The sequence below is a fragment of the Homarus americanus genome, unplaced genomic scaffold (assembly GCF_018991925.1).
Source record: "Homarus americanus isolate GMGI-L3 unplaced genomic scaffold, GMGI_Hamer_2.0 scaffold46197, whole genome shotgun sequence".
NCBI classification, from domain to species: domain Eukaryota; kingdom Metazoa; phylum Arthropoda; class Malacostraca; order Decapoda; family Nephropidae; genus Homarus; species Homarus americanus.
Genome location: NW_024723050.1, coordinates 6,770,041 through 6,796,636, shown reverse-complemented (window position 1 = coordinate 6,796,636; position 26,596 = coordinate 6,770,041). Strand labels below are relative to the sequence as shown.

Genomic DNA, 26,596 nt, shown 5'->3' with positions numbered 1-26,596 from the left:
GTTCAGTCACAGTGAATGTTAAAAAGATGTTCAGTTGTCAGTCACAGTGAATGATAAAAAGATGTTCAGTCACAGATAATAAAAACCACAACAGAGAGAACAAAAGAAAAAAGAACGAGAAAATTATTACACGAATTACATAATGAAAACAAAAGATGCGATAACTTTTAGTGGTCTCACCTGACGCACACACAAGGAGGCGTCACCACAAAGTGTGTAACAATAAAAAAGTGATCGTTGGTCTTAGGTGAAAATAGTACAACAATGAAAATAAAATACTGAAAAGAAAATAGCCCCCCCCCCAAAAAAAAATAGTCGGTTTGATTATGTACTAAAGGAAATAATGAGAAAATGGACCAAAAAAGTGATGTGTGTGTGTGTGTGTGTGTGTGTGTGTGTGTGTGTGATAAAAAGAAACAAATTGCAACAGAAACTAGAGAAAGGATATAAAATAAATAAATGGCGGGAGAGATAAAGCAGTAAAGAATCAGATGTTTTTGGCAACGTCTACACCCGGTTACATCACAAACACACGAAAAGTTACTACAGAGAAGGGACAAATTATACGGACGTGACTCATATACACCATTGTTGTCACTCCAGAGAGGTTGCTGGTGATATGATTCAAGGGTCAGATTCACTAACGACTTACGATCACCCTTAAGGCTGAACGGGCGATTCACTAACAGTTTACGACGACCGTAACCGAACTTATCGTACAGCAAAAGCTCCGGTGTCTCCCGAGCACTCATATGCTACAGCAGCAAGGCGGAAATAAGTTCTCGTAACTCACGTTTTCTCTACTATACATTCCGTACCAAAACACACACAGCTGCCAGACGTACTTCAAGTGTCGCTACGTCACTAGTGAGAGAGAAGCTGTGAAAATGGAACTAATGATTACTTTAGCAGGCTTATGACCGTGCACTCCGGAGGGAAAGGGTGTTTAGGGATCCTTTGGACCCTCTACAAATTGATGACCACCTACTGCTACGGTACTACAAACTTTATGTAGGAATATACTCTGGGTGACCAACTACAGCAAGATATTGGTCGAGTAACATAGAGGTCTCATGTGGTCCCAGCGCTTACGTCTGTGCTAAATTGCTCTGAGATTTATCGCAAGTGGTAGTTTTCCTAGTGTAGTTGGTGATGTTACTGGCTTAAGCCAATCAATTGTATCAAGGCAGATAAAGTACAGAAAAGCTAGAGTAGAAATAAAAATGCCACGAGGAGTAAATTCAGTTACATTAACAAATCGGAAATTTCACCAAAAAAGAAAAGAATTTCCGAATATAATTGGTGTCATTGACTACAATAAAGGGACCACCACACGGGCTGACACCACCAACTGATGTATTATTATTTTATTGTACTATGGACAGAGAAGACTTATATACACATCACAATCTCTACTGATAAATAATAAACAACAATTGAAGACATTCAAACACTTAAACTTGGCCTTCCCTTTCTTCTTCTAGCGTGATTGGTTAATATTCCTTCAAAGTGTTTTGCCCCGGGCTTGGTGATTGGTCTAGCGAAGAATCAAATTAAATGTACCACAACCCTCCCTGGCGGTAGCTTTCTGAACTATACTTCCAAGATCGTCCGGTCATTGTGGCCTCTCAAGATAAGGGAAATGTGCGATCAAAGTTACAGCCATGTTAGGGAACTGGATAAAGAGCAAGAATACCTGGTTGGGAAGACGGACAGAGGAAAAATATGGATGGAGGGAGAAATGGATGGATGGCTGGACGGAAATAAGAACAGACAGGACAAAAGAATCAGTACCCTCAAGCCTTTGGGACACACACACACACACACACACACACACACACACACACACACACCAATGATATGAAATAATGTGACTATTACCAACTTCGAGAAAGAATAATAATTTTGAAATACACAGAAGCACACTACAGGCAGATGTTAGCTGGTAGGGTCCAGGAGGTGCAGGAAGCGCTGACGTGGGGCTGAATGGTGCTTCGTCACCCACTACACGAGACACTCCTCACAGGGAAAAAATATTTTAACCTGAGAACAGCGTGAGAAGCCTTGGAAGCATTGTTCGACATGGTCAGAGAGAGCGTTGGGACACATCCTCAGTGTCTTAAGGCGGTTGGGACTCATCCTGAGTGGTTTAAGGATATTGGGACACATCCTGAGCCTCTTGAAAGTGTTGGGACACATCCTGAGTGTCTTTAGAATGTTGGGACACATCCTGAGCCTCTTGGAAGAGTTGGGACACATCCTGGGTGTCTTAAAGATGTTGGGACACATCTTTAGTGTCTTAAGGCTGTTGGGACACATCCTGAGTGGTTTAAGGATGTTCGGACACATCCATAGCGTCTGCGGGTGTTCGGACACATCCTGAGCGTCTGAGGGTGTTCGGACACATCCTGAGCGTCTTGAGGATGTTAGGACACATCCTGAGCGTCTTGGAAGTGTTTGGACACATCCTGAGTGCCTTAAGGATGTGGGACACATCATGAGTGCCTTAAGGATGTGTGACACATCCTGAATGTCTTGAGGGTGTTAAAACACATCCTGTGTGGTTTAAGGATGTTGGGACACATCCTGAGCATCTTGGAAGTGTTAGGACACATCCTGAGTGTCTTGGAAGTGTTCGGACACATCCTGAGCGTCTTGGAAATGTTGGTACACATCCCGAGTGATTATAATTGATAGACAAAGACAGATACAAGACAGACAGAGACAGGAGAACACATCCTACACCACAGAAGGTGAGGCAACAAAGAATATAAAAACAGAAATGAAAGCTTAAGCCTTTAGATTGACCGAAGTGAAAGAGAAATAACTCAAGGGAAGATGTAACACAGATGACGGCAACAACTAGCAGCAGGAGGAGGGAGGGAAGACGGCAGTTTAAGACCCAGCCCAGAGTTTTCAATGGCGAATCGTAAACCAAGAAGGAAGAGGCGATGTCTCGGTAAATTTGAAGTCGAAAGAGGAGGAGGAGGGGAAGAAAGAAGATTTAGGAGGAGAAGGAGAAAGATTGAAGAGGAAGAGGGTTAGTAGTGATGATGTAATTAGTGGGAAAGAGGAAAAATAGGATGTATCTACCAGCCATACAACTCATGAAGACCCGTGTGTCCACCAGCCATCTAGCCATGACCTGTAGCCATAACACGTTACCTGAAAGACCTCACACAAGATCCAAACATCCTACTTCAGATGTTATTATTTTGATACCTGAAATGATTGGGAACCCACATGTGTGTGTCAAGAGTGCTGAAGACATCACACACTTCGGGAGATAAACACTAAAGTCGCGGCTGGTAATTGGGTCTTCGGGGCGAGGAGAGATCCCAGGTCACAGGGATGGATGGTAGTGGTTCTTGCCTACTGACGCTCAATACCACACTAACTAGGTGACAACAGTGTGTGTGTGTGTGTGTGTGTGTGTGTGTGTGTGTGTGTGTGTGTGTTAGGAGACACCAAGTCATAGTTTTCTCGTAAAATTTGAGACGGCAAATCAAGACTTTTGGCGAGGTGAGTGTAGGAAGTGATATATACGAACTGTGACGATGACTGTGGTATGAGGCGATGATTTGTAATATGAGATGATGATATGTGGCACCAGACGATGGTACTTTAGGTAAAGTTACAATAGTTAAGTTAGGTTAGGCTTATTTAAGCTAAATATGGTTAGCTTCAGCTAGGTTAGGTTAGGTTAGGTTAGGCTGGAATCTGTCTAATTTGGTAAGGTAGAGACTGCAGTGAACATATCTTTCGTGAACCATATACACGCCAACCACGTACACCGCTGCTCTCTGTTTCTGGTTGTGTGTACTCTGTATGTATAAGAAACTCGAATATTGGACGACGTTGGGGTGACAGCCAGTACACAACGGTCATTTCCCGGGTGTGTTGTGATGGGACCAGACAAGACAGCGGCACACTGACGCAGCTGACACTGTGCCCTTTACACCAGCCCAGCTTCCCTTCCACATTAAAGGAGACAAGACTACTACCGATTCATACATGACAGGAGAGGAGTGCGTGTGTTGCACCTTCATGAGGCATCACCTTGTATGTAGGAGGTACACTAGGCACCAGGAGGAACGGAGGAGTGACAAGGGGAGGATATTCTTAAATACAATGTGTGTAGTGCGCCGGTGGTTGACCCTGAATTAAATAATTATACATTAACTTTATATCACATTCTATTAACAACAACGGAGGTGAAGAGACAACTAGGTTATTGGACGAGTTTGTTGGTGCTCAGGACTTGATGAGGATCTGTATATAATCAAGTCGTCATCTCAGCCGCTACTGTAACATAATCCAGTATGTTACAATGAAGGCTTTGTAGGGAAACAATATCAAGCTATATTAAAAAAAAACATGTATGGACAAACCCGACTTTCACATCAGACGTACAAACATACAGTACATCAGCCTACAGTATTGGTGAAAATGGCACTAACTCGGTAAGAGAATGTTAAGAGAGTTACGAAAATGAGTCATGTTTAGAGTAACTAGTCAACTCGCACAACCTAGTTAAGAGAAAGGATGATGCGATCTGGCTAGATGTTTGAGGTGCCGTCCAGGTGGAGAGGAACTGACTTGGTGTATGGGGGATCTTACTGTGATGAGTAACTCTCCCAGGCGAGGTACTTCATGAGTTCCTGCTGGTGGGGAGTGACCAGGTCTCGATTGGAAGATCTAGCCTGGTCAAGGTATGAATGATTGTAACTGCCTTGGAATGTTTGAAAACTGTACCTCGAGAGTTACCTCACATAGCCTAGTCTGGGAAATTTACTTGGCCCGTACTAATTAAATCTTCTGGTACAATGGAACTGCCCTGACCTGCTGGGAAGGTCCGGCCATCTTACGGAGGATCTTGTCAGGCAATAGGCTGGCAGATCTTGAAGGTCTATCTTTGCCTAATTAAGGAAGAACTGATTGTGTTTGGCCAGGTGGAACTATTCTGGTGCATACAAATGATTAATAGTGACAAGCTGGTATAATTAATATGTACTAAGGGTAACTAACCTGGATTTACTCCTGGGTGTTCGCGGAGTGCGGGGAGTTCTGGGCGTGACCACAACCTCAGAGGAGGAGCTGGAGTGGAGGGCCGACTCGAGGCGGTCAGCTGCATCACTCACGCCCGCGTCCTCATACACTCCACTGGTATCCATGGCTCCCCCGCCCACGCCACCCGCGTCAGTCGTCGTGTGTGGTGTGCCCGAAGCGTCTTTGGCTGCGGTGCTGCCGGACCCAGTGACTGTCCCCTGACGCGCCGCAGTAGCGTCCTGCGACGGGGTAGCCTTGGGGTCTTCCTCTGCAGCCCAGCCGACTTCCCGGGTAGGTGCGGGCGAGGCTTGTTCGTCCTCCGACTGCCCCGGCGTGGTGGGCGCTGAGCGCTTGCCTGGTGTGGTGGCGCCTCGCCGGGAGCCACTCCTGCTCCTGTTAGGGGTTCTCGAGGGCTGGTCCAAGACGAATTCGACGGAGCCCCTAACGGGTGTATCGTCATGGGAGCGGCCAGCTCGTGCCCCTGACCGCCCCGAGTCTTGCTGGGAGCTTTTTAACGGGTTTGTCTTGTGGCCCCGCGGGGTGGTGCCGGCAGCGGCGTGAAGACATCCCACGGGCGTGCGGTCGTGGGCGCCGTAGACCCTACGGATAAATGTACCAGGCGGGTGTACGGGCGCGCTACAGTCTGGCTCAGGGCGTGGCGAAGGCCCTGGGAGACCCACAGGTGAGCGGGCGGGGGTGTGGCTGGGTGTGGTGTCTTGGGATGTCTCGGCCCGCGGCCACCATCGTCCTGAGTCTGACATATTGCTGCCGAAGGCCAACTCCACCGGAGACATGGTGGCGCTGTCTAATCCGCCGTTGTAGAGGGCCTCTCCCACCCCCTCGGGGAACCCCGCATGTGTGGCGGCGTACTCGTAAGTTGTGGGTGCTGTAGGGGTACGGTAGTGCGCCACCGTGAAGAAGGGCACTTCGTAATCCGTGTCGCCCCTACCTGGGTAGGAGGGAGGAGGAGCATCGCCAGGGAAGGGCTGGTTGTCGTAGGGTCGAGGTGAGGGATCAGGGGGAGAAGTGAACTCTGGGGCCGCGTCTGCCGCCCTGGGGGAGGGCAGGGACTCAGGGGTGGTACACAATGTGGTCATGACGACGCTCAGTACACTACCACCAGCTCTCCAGTACACCCACACTCCCTCTCATGCACCAACTTTCTGTCCGTAACAACATATAAAGGCTTGAGGAGCGTGTGTGGTGGAGGCAGCAGGGACGGTCATCAAGGGCAGGCAGGAGCGCCGCAGTCCGGGGAGCCGCCACCTACGCACCAACTTGTCCTACCACCAGCCGCTTCTCATGGACGGTTAGCTAACTTCACCAATCTGAGGCTGCATTCACAGCCAAATTGGGCAACTTGAGCTTCATCAGCCACCCTCACACCCACCGTCACTTGCTGTTATGACAACACAATCACTTTCTACACACTTCATGCACTCAGAACGAAGCTAAGAACTTCGATCGTGTTATCATTATCATCAACTATACTACCTTATGATTTATAGTATACACTTAAATAGAACTATAAACCTAAAAGTATAAAACACTGTATTTGCTTGTTATGGTGAAGCTGTCAGGGCGTCAGTAGCCAGCATCAAAATAAAGTTTACGATGGTGTGTTAGATAGAGGCGGGGGTCGGCCCGGGTGTGGACGGCCATCTCTTTACTGTCACAACCTCACGGGGACAACTTTGCTGCTACCGCGCCACAACCATCGTCATCTGCAACACAGGAGGAAGACAACGTTAACATGTGAAGCTGCCATAAAAACCTTAGCTGCTTATAACTGGTAAAAAAGATAAAGAATACAATAACAGTACTACAATGTCTAGTTATTTGTTTGATGTTGTACACTTAATTTGTATAAATATTAAATCTTCAACACACACACTTCAACCTGAAAGAAAAGAAACAGTGTTATAAGAAATGACCGGAGTTATTCCCCATCACAATCACTACACTACTTGTGGGACACCCTGTACTGTGTGTAGGATGGTACTGTACTAAGGGGGTTAGCCATCGTACTCATGGGGTTAAGTCATCGCAATCAGGGTGTTAAGTCATCGTAATCAGGGTGTTAAGTCATCGTACTCAGGGTGTTAAGTCATCGCACTCAGGGTGTTAAGTCATAGTAATCAGGGTGTTAAGTCATCGTACGCAGGGCGCTAAGTCATCGTACTCAGGGGTTTGAATGCGTTACAGAATAATCAGGTTCATAATCTAAATACTATGTATCGAGATAAATAATAACTACCAATGTCGTACCCTAAGTTTATCACAAAAGTAGATGTCATATTTCCACTCTACCATAAGACAATACTTTCCAAATGTTTCTCCGGAAAAAAAGAAGATAGAAACAACAATATGGTGACGGAAGTAAATATCAACTAAATCCCACCGTCACGACAGAATTGCAAAATTAAGCTACATTTTATTTTAACAACAGTTGGTGGGCTAAAATTGTGTAATTCCCTCAATTCCCGTTTTTCCTTATGACAGCATTTTTTTCTGTGACTTTAAGATTCTGGCAACACTAAGAGAACTCGTTTACTGAAATAGACAAAAGACCTCCTCCATGCACTACGGGGACGGTAATTCCATCAACTTGGTAACAGGGGAATGTGTGCTTATTGCGGTAAAGGTAGAGGTTATTACCGCACACATACACTGCTTTAGTCTCTCTGGTTCTTGCCCAAGTGCCCAGGTGGTCCTTGATGTAAGTAGAGTGTGTCAATGCATTACAAGTTGTTTTATTACCAAAGTACCAAGAGTTGTTTGAATCTGTTTGCGTTTTTTCCAAAGTATCGTGTTTGTGGTTTTGACAAAGAAACACACATTAGCTATTCCATGTGTAATACATTGCTTGAACACACACACACACACACTCACATGACGCAGAAACCAACGTTCATATCAGTCATTACCCTCCACCATGGCATGTACTGAGCAGTGTGTGTGTGTTGACCATTATAACTATCAATCTCGTCCGTAAAGTGTTATAGCTTAAATCATCATCTTCAAAGGGTTAGCATTATAGTTACGTTAATATGTTGAGTTCAATTACTTCATCCCTTGAGTACGATGAATTGGGGCCCTGAATACGATGACTTGGTCCCTTGAGTACTATGACTTGGTCCCTTGAGTATGATGACTTGAACCATTTAGTACGACAACTTCAACGCTTGAGTACAACACCATCGTATTCGAGAACATTGCCCACCGTATTAGAAGAATTAAGACATGGTTCTCAAGGGGGTTTATATCGTATCCGGGAGACAAAAGGTTATTGCATAAACCACCGTCCTCATACAGCCAACATTAAAGTTGCATTACTAAGCTCAACTGAACACACCAACATTTTGGTCTGATGTTAACGCACCACTTTTCATGAAACATTAAATTCACTCGGCGCGAAAAATAAAAATGTAGAAGTAAAACTGTATAGAATATTTTAATCTCCGGATGTCAGACCATGAAAGTGTGCGACGTCGAAATGTCGATTTCAATTGCATTAAATACAGTGCGCGCGCGCGCGCGCGCACGTGTGTGTGTGTGTGTGTGTGTGCTAAGACAAATCTGAAAAAGTGCCAAATCGATCCCCTCACCTGGGAGAAGCACCACACGAGGTGTCAATACTTTCGAGTTAACCCCACTGCATACCGAGGCAGACAAGTGCCAGCGCTGGAAAGACGCTGCCGTGCCCCTTCCGCACTATATGTAGCCCTCCACACGTGCAACATCTGTGGACTGCCATGGCGGTCCCATATCGGCCTCTCGAGTCACCTCAGAGCTCACCAATGAAGGTGACATCCTTAGTAACTCATATCATTGTATCATAGCTGGGTGATCGTCATACTCGATTCCGAGTGACAGCAAAGTAGTAGTACTAGTTGTTGTGTGCGTGTACAGTATGTGTGTTTAACTATATTGTATACAGATTCAGAAATCTTCATGCAGTCCATGTATTATTATTATTATTATTATTATTATTATTATTATTATTATTATTATTATTATTATTATTATTATAGGGTGCGTTTAAGCTTCCCAGTTTTTTACCTTTCTGACCTGACTCTTGGATGATCTTCGAACGAGGAAAGTACTGTATATTTTACAGTAAGCAGAGCTTAACGCGGCCTCTCACCACTCCCGGTTATCCTCACTTGACTACGTGTTATAACACAGGGTGAGCCAAAGGTCACGGAACATAAATAATACAACTTATAAATTAATTTAATAAACATCCAAACGAAATAAATTTAACTTACTTCCATTTTAAAATTATCTTTGCTATATAACAGCAGAACTTTCTTTTAAAACATCAGAAGTTAGCTTCGCTATGTTTTGTCTCAGCTGATTCGGAGTTCTCAAAGTTTGTACAAGAAGGATCTGAGGTGACCCACAGGATGTGGTTCAGAGAGATCAAGTCTGATCTGGTCAGTCTACTGCATCTCTCCTCCCAATGGTGATGTGTGAAGAGATTTACTTAAGAGAATCATGAACCATGAGAGTACAACGTGTTGGAACTCTGTCCGTCTTTGACTCAGCGACTGTGGAAACGTTAGCAGTACACACTGAGACATTACTGCCGACAATATCTTAAGATGAATGAGTCCAAGAAGTGTCTCTGTATCCGACCAGCAGTAGTGTTTACACCAGACCAAGATCGACTGTGATGAAGATTTTCATGTCCCCTGAAGTAAATCATTACCTCCTCACCGAACATAATATCAGATGGCCGGGCGGGGTGTTTGAAGCACCAGTCATAAACACAGCTGTAATCAACGGTCATATTCAGCTCCATGAAGTTCTTGCATCATAAAAACTATGCAAAGGTGAAAGAGACGTTCTCTCTCAGTACATGTGGCAAGAACTTCGTGACACAGCTATCTCTTGTGACAGTGTTCTAGTTCAGGGGTTCTCAACCAGGGGGGAATTCGGGTTTTCAGGGGGGTGGGGGGGAAACTGATTCGGGAGCAAGAGATGTTCGATGAGAAATCAATCACAGAATTTTGGCCCTTGATGTGCGATTACTACCCAAAAGTGGCAGAAAGAGCTATCCGTGCATTGCTTCCGTTTGTGTCGACATATCTTTGTGAGTCAGGCTTTTCAACTCTGTTGCAAATTAAAACGAAGCAACGTAGTAGATTAGAGGTAGAAAATGACCTGCGTTGTGCCCTTTCAAGCACTCCTCCGCGTATCCCAGAATTGGCGAAGAAAAAACAATCACAGGTTTCTCATTGACTGTAATCTTCATCTGAATAAAATTAATTACAAATTTACAATATCCTGGTATTCTATTGAACTTTTTGTTTATTGCATTATGCTTCAGTTTGGTCTGTTAAGTAATTCATTATAAATAAAAAAAACTATTTTACTTTTATTCAAGTTTTATAAATCCATCAACATTTTCAATTGGCATTTAATTTGTAAAACTCCACTATAAAAATAATCCATGTAAAATTGTAAATGTATATGTACTAATATGGAAAAAATAAAGGATTTTCAGTATTATATGCATATTATTTGGAATGCACTTTTTGAGGCAGACAATCTTGGAAAGGAGGGGGGAATGACATTCTGACATATGGTGAAAGGGGTGCATGGGGCAAACAAGGTTGAGAACCACTGTTCTATATGATTATTTTTTTACTTTTCATGACATAATGAAACACTAAAGTTGAATTGTTTTCCCTTGTGGTAATTTTCGCTTGACCACTGCCAGATCAGCCACGCCCACTAATTCAACTTGCTCGTTTTCTGTTAATATTTTATCCATATTTACCATTTAACTGAAAAGTGAATATTTGAGTAATAAATAATACAGGTAATCACTTGTATTTCCTTACTTTTGGCCCAGTTTTAAGCTAAGCGGTACACTGGTTTAGTTCTTTCCATTTGGGAGTGTTTTTTTCCTTGTAGTGTGAAGGTTAGAGGCTCCTTCACGCGAGCTTCATTTCCTTTCATTTTTCTCAAGAGCTTATTTGAGTCTACCCCGTGTTTGTCCAGTCTTCTCATCAAGTACCGCCTCTGTCCCTCCCTGCCGCCCTCCAAGCTCAGATGGGTGCAGTCCGTTACCTGTTCCTTGTTTTCATGTTTTTACAGTACACCGTAAGCTAAATCTGACACTGATTTAAGCCACCAAATACATGAATTGTTGACTTTATGGCAAGACAATCATGACTTTCAGTGCATTTTATACCGATTTACGTCACAAAATATATGGATTTTTTTTCTCGTCTTTGCATTTTATAACTGAAATTCGTATCTAGAGCTGACGAATAGATGGATATAACAAGGTGCAACGCACAGTACCAGTCGACGTGATGGGTGACAATGTGCTTCGTCTTCTTCTTCTTCTTCCCCCCTGATCTCCCACCCCTCCTCCCCCTTCTACTACACCAACCCCTCCTCCTCCTCCTCCTCCTCCTCTCCCTCCTCCTTCTCTCCCTCTCCCTCCTCCTTCTCCCCCTCTCCTACTACACCAACCCCTCCTCCTCCTCCATCTCCCCTCTCCCTCCGCCTCCCCCACCTCTCCTTCCTCCATAAAACACCATGATTACATTACCTTCAGCTTTACGACATGGCTGAAACAGTAACACCCAGTCACACGGTATCCCAGCGCCACGGTATCAGGGCTCCTACACTCACATTAAACATCTGAACATTACACATTCTTGTCACCTCCGCGTGCCGTCTGCCAATTCATTCATACCAACAGAATTTAGGGCGTTTATGCATCGTGTGTTCATTCATTCTCTGGTTGACGGGTTGATGAATGAGTATATTCACGTGAGTTGATTCATTTATTCCTGGGTGGTCGTGATTTTAAGAATAATTTATGCTCAAACTTCCCGACAGTCGACAGTTCTGGAGCCAAGTTTATGGTAAGTCGTATATGATAGAGCATTTAGGAGTCACTTGTAACATTTATGGTAGAAATCATATATAACACTGTAGTCGTATATAACACTGTAGAATATATAGAATTGAAAATAACATTCATATATATATAATTTAATGAGTCATATATAACACTATTGGAGTTATATATCACTCATGTTATGGGGGATCGTATACAGTATAACATTTACTCACATCAACTTATTGACTTTACTTTATAAACTGTGACAGAAAATATTAAACACATTTATTCATGATCTGCTACACGTATTATATAGCAACATAATCGTCGCCAGTGTCTCCGTGTGTTCGTCCGTCTCCTCTATGCGTTCGTCCATTCGTGCGTTCACTTATACACAAGAATCAGTCAAAGGGATGTCATCCTTGGCTCTGGCCGAGGAAGACAGAAAGACAGACAGACAGATAGATACACAGACAGACAGATAAATACACACACAGACAGATAGATACACACACAGACATACATACAGACAGACAGATGCACAGATAGACAGGGTAAAGTGACACTACCTAAGTCACATCAAGTGTAAGTTGGTGGCCCATTCACAGTCTGTCTCACCTCAATTGACCTCTTATTGTTGGCAAGGTCAACCACACACACAAGACGAGCCATCTCTCTCTCTCTCTCTCTCTCTCTCTCTCTCTCTCCTTTCTGCGAAAAGTCTCCCCTTCCTCTCCTCTCTTTCATCATACTCCTTTTTCTCCTCCTCTTTCTCTCTTCATCTCCACTTCACCTCCTCTGTCTTCGTAATATTCCCCTCTACTCTTCCCCCAAACTCCTCCACCTACTACTCCTTTTTCCTCCTGTCCCCGGAAGCTAACCCCTCTCCTCTCCTCCCAAACTTCCTCCTCCTCCTCCTACACCTACACCTTTCTCATCTTGTCGTCGGAACTTCCCCGTCTGGTGCCTCACACTTTACACACGCCTGTAGCCAAATTCGACAGCAAGCCAATCTAAGCTGCCACGTTTATGTCCAATTTCGCTAGAAGAATGTGAAGACCTCCCACTCCACACACACACACACACACACACACACACACACACACACACACACACACACACACAGGTCTGGGGTAGGCAATACGGGAAATAAGATTTGATTAGCAGTAAATTTTGACTAATTGACGATATTTCTCAAGATTGATGATGATAATACTTAACGATGCAGCATGTTGATAAATATTAATAATAATAATAATACTTAGAGGTGTAGCTGGTTAATAAGACTTGGTAATAATATTAAACGAGAGCATATTATTGAGTATTTATAATTGCTCAGAACCCTATAATGATGGTAGTTATGAGAATTATAGCATGGTGTAGACTTGTAGAGAAAGAAGGTGTATAAGTTTGATCTCTCGTAGTATAAGTATGACTCAAACTAGCACATGTGATGCTTCAGCGATGAGCATTCTGTGAGTCTTGGTATAAAGTGACTGTCAGTTTTGTAGAATGATAATTAATTAAGTTTACAGACATTCAACTTACAGACATTCTCAGTAAAGGATATGGAAACTTTTTAGTCTTGAGCAGCATGTAGTAATGATATAATTCCATTTGTTATATTAATACGCTCAGGTGTACGTAGTTTATTGATAATTATAGATGAATATAGATAATTACAGGTTACGGAAGGTGTAGGTAATATTAGTTATTTATATATGTTGGGGAAATAACGTGATACAGTTATGGAAATTAATAAGTACAGTAAAATACCTCGAGGATAATACTGCCAGAGAAGATATCAAGATGCCCTCATTCAGACACATCCTTGTAGGAGTCCCCCCGCCTCCCCCAACACCTCGACGATTATACTCGATGAAGATAACAAGGAAGTCCTCGAACTCATCCTTAGAGAAGTTCCCAACACCCCAACACCACGACAATAGGTGTTTGAGGGACACAATGGAAAGAGCTCATGCTATGACTTAATCGAGAGAGAGAGAGAGAGAGAGAGATTCTTGATGGTGGTGTCGCATGAGCAGTGATAGGGCCAGCAGCCGCACCACACGATTCTAGAAACTCCTGACGCAGTGGTAGAGATTTGCCGCAAAGTTAGCTCTATCTTGTCCGTGGTTTTTCTCTTCTAATCTTTATTCCACACTTCTTAGTTCCTCTTTATTGCCCAGTCCCTCTATACCCATTACTTCTATTATACATCTCGTGTTTCTCTATATCCGGACCTCGTATTACATTCATCTACACGTGACGTCTTACAAGCCAGGTCTGTCAACACGCCACCACGCCTTACACGCCAGGTCTGTTAACACGCCACCACGCCAGGTCTGTCAACACGCCACCACGCCTTACACGCCAGGTCTGTCAACACGCCACCACGCCTTACACGCCTGGTTTATCAATGCCACTGTACATGACAGAGATCCGCAGGTAGTGATGGCAGTGTTATCAGAGAAGGAAGCGATCAGCTGACCCACTGACACAACAACACCTTGATGCTACAAACACCATACACCCTACACTACACCCACCATACACCTCTACACTACACCCACCATACACCCTACACTACACCCACCATACACCCTACACTACACCCAATCATACACCCTGACACACTACACCCACCATACACCCCACACACTACACCCACCATACACCCTGACACACTACACCCACCATACACCCTGACACACCACACCCACCATACACCCTGACACACTACACCCACCATACACCCTGACACACTACACCCACCATACACCCTTGACACACCACACCCACCATACACCCTGACACACCACACCCACCATACACCCTGACACACTACACCCACCATACACCCTGACACACTACACCCACCATACACCCTGACACACTACACCCACCATACACCCTGACACACCACACCCACCATACACCCTGACACACTACACCCACCATACACCCCACACACTACACCCACCATACACCCTGACACTACACCCACCATACACCCCTGACACACTCACACCCACCATACACCCTGACACACTACACCCACCATACACCCTGACACACTACACCCACCATACACCCTGACACACCGCACCCACCATACACCCTGGACACACTACACCCACCATACACCCCACACACCACACCCACCATACACCCTGACACACTACACCCACCATACACCCTGACACACTACACCCACCATACACCCTGACACACTACACCCACCATACACCCTGACACACTACACCCACCATACACCCTGGACACACTACACCCACCATACACCCTTGACACACTACACCCACCATACACCCTACACCACACCCACCATACACCCTGACACTACACCCACCACACCCTGACACACTACACCCACCATACACCCTTGGACACACTACACCCACCATACACCCTGACACACTACACCACCATACACCCTGACACACTACACCCACCATACACCCTCTGACACACTACACCCACCATACACCCTGACACACTACACCCACCATACACCCCTGACACACTACACCCACCATACACCCTGACACACTGCACCCACCATACACCCTGACACACTACACCCACCATACACCCCTGAACACTACACCCACCATACACCCTGACACACCACACCCACCATACACCCTGACACACTACACCCACCATACACCCTGACACACTACACCCACCATACACCCTGACACACTACACCACCATACACCCTGACACACTACACCCACCATACACCCTGACACACTACACCCACCATACACCCTGACACACTACACCCACCATACACCCTGACACACCACTCCCCACCATACACCCTGGACACACTACACCCACCATACACCCCTGACACACTACACCCACCATACACCCTGACACACTACACCCACCATCACCCCTGACACACACTACACCCACCATACACCCCTTGACACACTACACCCACCATACACCCTGACACTACACCCACCATACACCCTGACACACTACACCCACCATACACCCTGACACACTGCAACCCACCATACACCCTGACACACTACACCCACCATACACCCTGACACACTCACACCCACCATACACCCTGACAACCACACCCACCATACACCCTGACACACTACACCCACCATACACCCTGACACACTACAACCACATACCTGACACACTGCACCCACCATACACCCTGACACACTACACCCACCATACACCCTGACACACTACACCCACCATACACCCTGACACACTACACCCACCATACACTTATACACACTACACCCACCATACACCCTTACACTACACACCAACATACACCTGACACACTGCCCCAACCATACACCTGACACACTCCAATACACCCTGACACACAACCAACTATACACCCTGACACACTACGCCCACCATACACCCCACACACTACACCACATACACCCTGACACATACACACCTACCATACACCGACACACACCCACCATACACCCTGACACACTACACCCACCATACACCCCACACACACACCCACCACACAATCTTACACTCACACTCCACCATACACCCCTGACACACCACACCACCACACCTTGGACACACCACACCCACCATACACCCTGGACACACTACACCCACCATACACCCCTGACACACTACACCCACCATACACCCTGACACACTACACCCACCATACACCCCTGACACACTCACACCACCACATACACCCTGACACACTACATCCCACCATACACCCTGACACACTCACACCCACCATAACTTTATACACTACACCCACCATACACCCTGACACACCACACCCACCATACCCCGACACACTACACCCACCATAACTATACACACACCACCATACACCTGACACACCCACCTAATACACCCCACCATACACCCTGACACACTACCCACCATACACCCTGACACACCACACCCACCCACCCTGACACACTACACCCACCATACACCGACACACTACACCCACCATACACCTCTGACACACTACACCACCATACACCCTGACACACTACACCCACCATACACCCCACACTACACCCACCATACACCCCACACTACACCCACTATACACCCCTGACACACTACAGCACCAACCATACACCCTGACACACTACACCACCATACACCCTGACACACTGCACCCACCATACACCCTGACACACCACACCCACCATACAACCTGGACACACACACCCACATACACCCCACACACTACACCCACCATAACTGACACTACACCCACATACACCCTACACACTACACCAACCACACCCCTGACACACTACACCCACCATACACCCCACATGTTACACCCACCACACCCTGGACACACTACACCCACCATACACCCCTGACACACTACACCCACCATACATCTTGACACACTACACCCACCATACACCTTGACACACTACACCACACCCCACACCCCACCCACCATACTGACACACTCACCCACCATACACCCTGACACACCACCATACACCCTGACACACCACACCCACCATACACCCCTGACACACCACACCACCATACACCCCTGGACACACCACACCCACCATACACCCCTGACACATTCACACCACCATACACCCTGACACACTACACCCACCATACACCCTGACACACTACACCATACACCCTGACACACTACACCCACCATACACCCTGACACACTGCACCCCACCATACACCCTGACACACTACACCCACCATACACCCCTGACACACACACCCACCATACACCCCTGACACACTACACCCACCATACACCCTGACACACTCACCACCATACACCCTACACACTACACCCACCATACACCCTGACACACACCAACCATAACTTACACACTCACACCCACCATACACCCTGACACACTACACCCACCATACACCCTGACACACCACACCCACCATACCCTGACACACTGCACCCAACATACACCCTGACACACTCACACCCACCATACCCCCTGAACACCACACCCACCATACACCCTGGACACACTACACCCACCATACACTCTTGACACATACACCCACCATAAATTCCTGACTACACCCAACTATACACCCCGACACCGCACCCACCAACTACACTACACCCACCATACACCCTGACACACTACCCACTATATCTGACACACTACACCCACCATATCCAAAACATACACCCACACACACACCACATACCCTGACACACACCCACCATACACCCTGACACACTACACCCACCATACACCCTGACACACTACACCCACCACCACACCTGACACACCCATACACCTGACACACTACACCCACCATACAACCTTGAATACTAACACCCACCATAGCCTACACCACTACACCAACCCACCATACACCCTGACACTACACCCACCATACTTGCACACCACACCCACCATACACCCTGACACACTCACACCCACTATACACCCTGACACACTAACCCACCACACCCTGGACACACTACACCACCATACACCCCTGACACACTACACCCACCATACACCCCACACACTACACCACCACACCCTGGACCCCACCACCATACACTTGACACCACAACCACCTGACATCCACACTCACCTATAACTTGACACACTACACCCACCATACACCCTGACACTCCCACCATACACCCTGACACACTACACCACCATACACCCCACACACTACACCCACCATACACCCTGACACACCACACCCACCATACACCCCTGACACACCACACCCACCATACACCCTGACACACCACACCCACCATACACCCTGACACTACACCCACCATACACCCTGACACACTACACCCACCATACACCCTTGGACACACTACACCAACATACACCTGCACACACACCCACCTATACACCCTGACACACTACACCCACCATACACCCCTGACACACTACACCCACCATACACCCCTGACACACTACACCCACCACACCCTGACACACACACCGCACCCACCATACACCCCTGACACACTACACCCACCATACCACCTGACACACACCACCATACACCCCACACACCACACCCAATATACACCTGACACACCAACCACCATACACCCCTGACACACTACACCCACCATACACCCCTGACACACTACACCCACCATACACCCTGACACACTACACCCACCATACACCTGACACACTACACCACCATACACCACACACCACACCCACCATACACCCCTGACACACTACACCCACCATACACCCTGACACACTACACCCACCATACACCCTGACACCACACCACCATACACCCCGACACACTACACCCACCATACACCCTGACCCTACACCCACCATACACCTGACACACTACACCTGCATACCCTTGACACACTACACCACCATACCCTGACACACTACACCACCATACCAGCACCCCCACTGCCACTACCCACCCTACCACCATACCCTGACCTCACCCATCTCACTCCTTTCTGCACACTACACCCACCATGCACCCTGACACACTACACCCACCATACTGCCCGACACACCTGCCCACCATGCACCTGACACACCACCACACCCTACCACACCATCCCTGCATGCACCCACCCCTGGCACTCACCCACCATACACCTGAGCACACTCACCCACCATACGCCTGACCACCCACCATACACCCTGCACACACTACACCCACCATGCACCCCCCTGCACCACCATCACCTCCACACTGCACACCACACCCCACACACTCATACCCTGACACCTCCCTCCTGCTCACCAATCCACAACCTCCTGCTACCCCCATCCCTAACTCACCTACCCTGGCACCACCCACCATCCTGCACCCCCATCCCCACTCACATCCTGCTACACCCACCATGACCCACTCCCCACCCTGACACCACACCCCACAGAAAACCCACCTGTACCCCCATCCCCTGACACACTACACCCACCATACACCCTGACACACCCCCACCATCCCTGACCACACCCCCCCCCACCCATACCCACCATCATTTTACCACATCATTCACCCACCACACCTGTACACCACATGCCTGACACCTGCACCTCTTTACACTACACCACCATACACCCTGAGACACACCCACCATACACCCCTGACACACTACACCCACCATACACCTGAGCACTACACCCACCATCACACTGACTACACACCAACACCCACCATACACCTGGACACTACACCTATTCTCACACTACACCCACCATGCACCTGCTACCACCATACTTTTTTTTTCTGACACACTCACATGCACCCTGACTACCCACCATACACCCTGACACACTACACCACCATACACCCTGACAACACTACACCCACCATACACCCCTGGACACACTACACTCACCATACACCTGGACACTACACCCACCATACACCCTGACACACTACACCCACCATACACCCCTGACACACTGCACCCACCATACACCCCTGACACACCACACCCACCATACACCCCTGGACACCACACCCACCATACACCCTGGACACACCACACCCACCATACACCCCTGACACACTACACCCACCACACCCCTGACACACTACACCACCATACACCCTGACACTACACCACCATACCCCTGACACACCACACCCACCATACACCCTGACACACTACACCCACCACACCCTGACACACTACACCCACCATACACCCTGACACACCACACCCACCATACACCCCTGACACACTACACCCACCATACACCCTGACACACTACACCCACCATACACCCTGACACACTACACCCACCATACACCCCACACACTACACCCACCATACACCCTGACACACTACACCCACCATACACCCTGACACACTACACCCACCATACACCCTGACACCACACCCAATTATACACCCTATACACACTACACCCACCATACACCCTGACACACTACACCCAATTATACACCCTGACACACTACACCACCATACACCTGACACACTACACCCACCATACACCCCTGACACACTACACCCACCATACACCCCTGAACACACACCATACACCACCACACCCCTGACACTACACCCACCATACACCCTGACACACTAACCCACACACCCTGACACACACCCACCATACACCCTGACACACTACACCCACCATCCCTCCACTACACCCATCATGCACACTACACCCATTACACACCCCTGACACACTACACCCACCATACACCCCTGACACACTACACCCACCAACACCCTGACACACTACACCCACCATACACACTGACACACCACACTCACCACACCCCTACACTCACCCACCATACACCCTGGCACACTACACCCACCATACACCCTGACACACCACACCCACCATGCACCTGACACACTACTCCCACCATACACCCTGACACACCACACCCACCATACACCCTTGACACACCTACACCCACCATACACCCCTGACACACTACACCTCACCATACACCCTGACACACTACACCCACCATACACCCTGACACACTACACCCACCATACACCCTGACACACTACACCCACCATACACACACCCACCACCATACACCCTGGACACACTACACCCACCATACACCCTGACACACTACACCCACCATACACCCCTGGACATATCACCCACATACACCCACCATAATCTGACACACTACACCCACCATACACCCTGACACACACCACATCCTGACACACTACACCCACCATACACCCTGACACACGACACCATACACCCTGGACACACTACACCCACCATACACCCTGACACACTACACCCACCATACACCCCACACACTACACCCACCATACACCCTGACACACTACACCCACCATACACCCTGACACACTACACCCACCATACACCCTGACACACTAACCCACCATACACCCTGACACACTACACCCACCATACACCCTGACACACTACACCCACCATACACCCTGACACTACACCCACCATACACCCTGCACACTACACCCACCATACACCCTGACACTACACCCACCATACACCCACACACTACACCCACCATACACCCTGACACACTACACCCACCATACACCCTGACACACCACACCCACCATACACCCTGACACACTACACCCACCATACACCCCACACACTACACCCACCATACACCCTGACACACTACACCCACCATACACCCTGACACACCACACCCACCATACACCCTGACACACTACACCCACCATACACCCTGACACACTACACCCACCATACACCTCTGACACACCACACCCACCATACACCCTGACACACTACACCCACCATACACCCACACACTACACCCACCATACACCCTGAGACACTACACCCATATACACCCCTGACACACTACACCCACCATACACCCTGACACACTACACCCACCATACACCCTGGACACACTACACCCACCATACACCCTGACACACTACACCCACCATACACCCTGACACACTACACTCACCATACACCCTGGACACACTACACCCACCATACACCCTGACACACTACACCCATCATACACCATATTTGGAGTAAAATTAATCCTGATAAGAGCAACTTGTCGGGGCCCCGGGTGATCTATACAGCCACAAAAGGAGTGATCAGACCAGCCTAGTTCCTCCTTACTCCTGGTGTACTGTAGCCACAGAAGGAGTGATCAGACCAGCCTAGTTCCTCCTACTCCTGGTGTACTGTAGCCACAAAAGGAGTGATCAGACCAGCCTAGTTCCTCCTACTCCTGGTATACTGCAGCCACAAAGGAGTGGATCAGACCAGCCTAGTTCCTCCTACTCCTGGTATACTGTAGCCACAAAGGGAGTGATCAGACCAGCCTAGTTCCTCCTACTCCTGGTATACTGTAGCCACAAAGGGAGTGATCAGACCAGCCTAGTTCCTCCTACTCCTGGTATACTGTAGCCACAAAGGAGTGATCAGACCAGCCTAGTTCCTCCTACTCCTGGTGTACTGTAGCCACAAAGGAGTGATCAGACCAGCCTAGTTCCTCCTACTCCTGGATACTGTACACAAAGGAGTGATCAGACCAGCCTAGTTCCTCCTACTCCTGGTATACTGTAGCCACAAAAGGTGATCAGACCAGCCTAGTTCCTCCTACTCCTGGTATACTGTAGCCACAAAGGAGTGATCAGACCAGCCTAGTTCCTCCTACTCCTGGTATACTGTAGCCAAAAAGGAGTGATCAGACCAGCCTAGTTCCTCCTACTCCTGGTATACTGTAGCCACAAAAGTGATCAGACCAGCCTAGTTCCTCCTACTCCTGGTATACTGTAGCCACAAAAGGAGGATCAGACCAGCCTAGTTCCTCCTACCCTGGTATACTGTAGCCACTAAAAGGGTGATCAGACCAGCCTAGTTCCTCCTACTCCTGGTATCTGGCCACAAAAGGAGTGATCAGACCAGCCTAGTTCCTCCTACTCCTGGTATACTGTAGCCACAAAGGAGTGATCAGACCAGCCTAGTTCCTCCTACTCCTGGTATACTGTAGCCACAAAGGAGTGATCCCACCATACACCCTGACACACTACACCACCATACACCTGGCATACTGCACCCACTATACACCTGACACTCCACCATACACCTGGCACACTACACCCACCATACACCTGCTTCACCCACCATACGCTGCACCCACTACCTACACCTGGCACTCACCCTCTTGACTGCCATTACACCCCTGCCGCACTCGCCACCATACCCTGAGTGCACTACACCCACCATACGCCTTGTGCCACAGTCCACCATACACCCCTGATTCACTACACCCACCATACACCCTGACACTACACCCACCATACACCCTGACACACTACACCACCATACACCTGAGCACACTACCACCATACACCTGACACACTACACCCACCATACACCTGACACACTACACCCACCACACCCACCACACTACACTACCATACCCTGACACACTACACCCACCATACACCCCTAGGCCACCATACACCCTGCACACTACACCATACACCTGACCATCACCATACTCCCTGACACACTACCCCATACACCCTGACACACCCACCATCCCCCTGACCCTACACCCCACCATACACCTGGGCCATTTCACCCACCATACACCCTGACCCACCATACGCCTGACACTCACCCACCATACACCCTGAACACACTACACCCACCATACACCTGACCACACACCCACCATACACCCTGGCACTACACCCACCATACCTGACACACTACACCCACCATACACCTGACACACTACACCCACTCCACCATACCCTGCCACACCCACCATACACCCTGCACCCACATACACCCAACACTACACCCACCATCACCCTGACCTCACCCACCATACACCCTTTCACCCATACACCCTGACACACACACTCAACTGCACTACACCCACCATACACCCTGACACACACTACACCCATCATACCTGACACACTACACCCACCATACACCCTGACACTACACCACCATACCCCATGCACACCACACCCACCATACGCCCTATTCACCCACCATACACCCCTGACACACCCATCATACACCCTGACACTACACCCACCATACACCCTGACACACTACACCCACCATACACCTGACACACTACACCCACCATACACCCTGACACACTACACCCACCATACACCCTGACACACTACACCCACCATACACCTGACACACTACACCCCCATACACCTGCACACTACACCATCACCTTACCCACCATGACCCCTGCACACTACACCCACCATACACCCTGACACACTACACCCACCATACACCTAGACACTACACCCACCATACACCCTGAACACTACACCCACCATACCCCTGACACACTACACCCACCATACACCCTGACACACTACCCTCATACCCTGACCATACACCCACCATACCCTGACACACTACACCCACCATACACTTGACACACTACACCCACCATACACCCTGACACACCCACTTCACCTGACACACTACCCACCATACACCATATTTGGATAAAATATAATCCTGATAAAAATAATAACTTGTCGTGGGCCTTTGGTAGTCGTGTATACCAGCACAAAAGGAATCAGACCAGCCTAGTTCCTCCTACTCCTGGTATGCTTATTGAAAATGATCAGACCAGCCTAGTTCCTCCTACTCTGGTGTACTGCCCACAAAAATGATCAGACCAGCCTAGTTCCTCCTACTCTGGTATACTGTAGCACAAAGTAATCAGACCAGCCTAGTTCCTCCCTACTCCTGGTATACTGTAGCCACAAAGGGAGTGATCAGACCAGCCTAGTTCCTCACTCCTGGTATACTGTAGCACAAAGGGAGTGATCAGACCAGCCTAGTTCCTCCTACTCCTGGTATACTGTAGCCACAAAAGGAGTGATCAGACCAGCCTAGTTCCTCCTACTCCTGGTATACTGTAGCCACAAAAGGAGTGATCAGACCAGCCTAGTTCCTCCTACTCCTGGTATACTGTAGCCACAAAAGGGAGTGATCAGACCAGCCTAGTTCCTCCTACTCCTGGTATACTGTAGCCACAAAAGGAGTGATCAGACCAGCCTAGTTCCTCCTACTCCTGGTATACTGTAGCCACAAAAGGAGTGATCAGACCAGCCTAGTTCCTCCTACTCCTGGTATACTGTAGCCACAAAAGGGAGTGATCAGACCAGCCTAGTTCCTCCTACTCCTGGTATACTGTAGCCACAAAAGGGAGTGATCAGACCAGCCTAGTTCCTCCTACTCCTGGTATACTGTAGCCACAAAAGGGAGTGATCAGACCAGCCTAGTTCCTCCTACTCCTGGTATACTGTAGCCACAAAAGGGAGTGATCAGACCAGCCTAGTTCCTCCTACTCCTGGTATACTGTAGCCACAAAAGGGAGTGATCAGACCAGCCTAGTTCCTCCTACTCCTGGTATACTGTAGCCACAAAAGGGAGTGATCAGACCAGCCTAGTTCCTCCTACTCCTGGTATACTGTAGCCACAAAAGGGAGTGATCAGACCAGCCTAGTTCCTCCTACTCCTGGTATACTGTAGCCACAAAAGGGAGTGATCAGACCAGCCTAGTTCCTCCTACTCCTGGTATACTGTATACTCTCCCCTTCATCACATCATAGTTAATTTTCATATCGTACTGTACCTATAGATCTAAAATTAACTTGTATTAGAGTTCATCAAAATCGTATTAGTTTTGGGGGAAGAGATGACGAAGGGGAGCACTGAGAACGTTACCTACTGCACTCTAGATCCCCCCCCTCCCCTCTCCAACTCCCCGTTTACTACGCATGCGCAGAATACCAGGGCGGACGTTTGGGACTGGGGGGATGAGATAGATAGTGACACCGGGGTAGACTGTGAATTATTATGGTAATTATCGGTAGAGGTACAGTACTACCCCGGATAATTTGTTATCCAGGGTAGAGAGACTCGCTAGTGTTACACCCTTGATAAAACCTATTACCAAATTATCTGGTGGTAGAGGGGAATTATGGTCGGTGGTGGCGGCGGCACGGATGATTAACACAAATATACTCTTATCTTGGTCATTAATGTGATCCTCCTCGTATTATTAATGTATTGCAGGCATGAATTTGGACTGATAAGGGTGGAATAT

The 26,596-nt window shown here is 48.1% G+C and overlaps 1 protein-coding gene across 1 annotated transcript in view; it reads right to left on the bottom strand.

The window, feature by feature from the left end:
• LOC121863315 overlaps window positions 1–26,596 on the bottom strand; it is a gene marked incomplete in the record, with an annotated part of 233,601 nt that overhangs the window by 159,504 nt on the left and 47,501 nt on the right. The window contains 1 exon segment of the mRNA XM_042361934.1: window positions 5,029–6,773. Within this exon segment, the coding sequence (XP_042217868.1) occupies window positions 5,029–6,146 (1,118 nt within the window).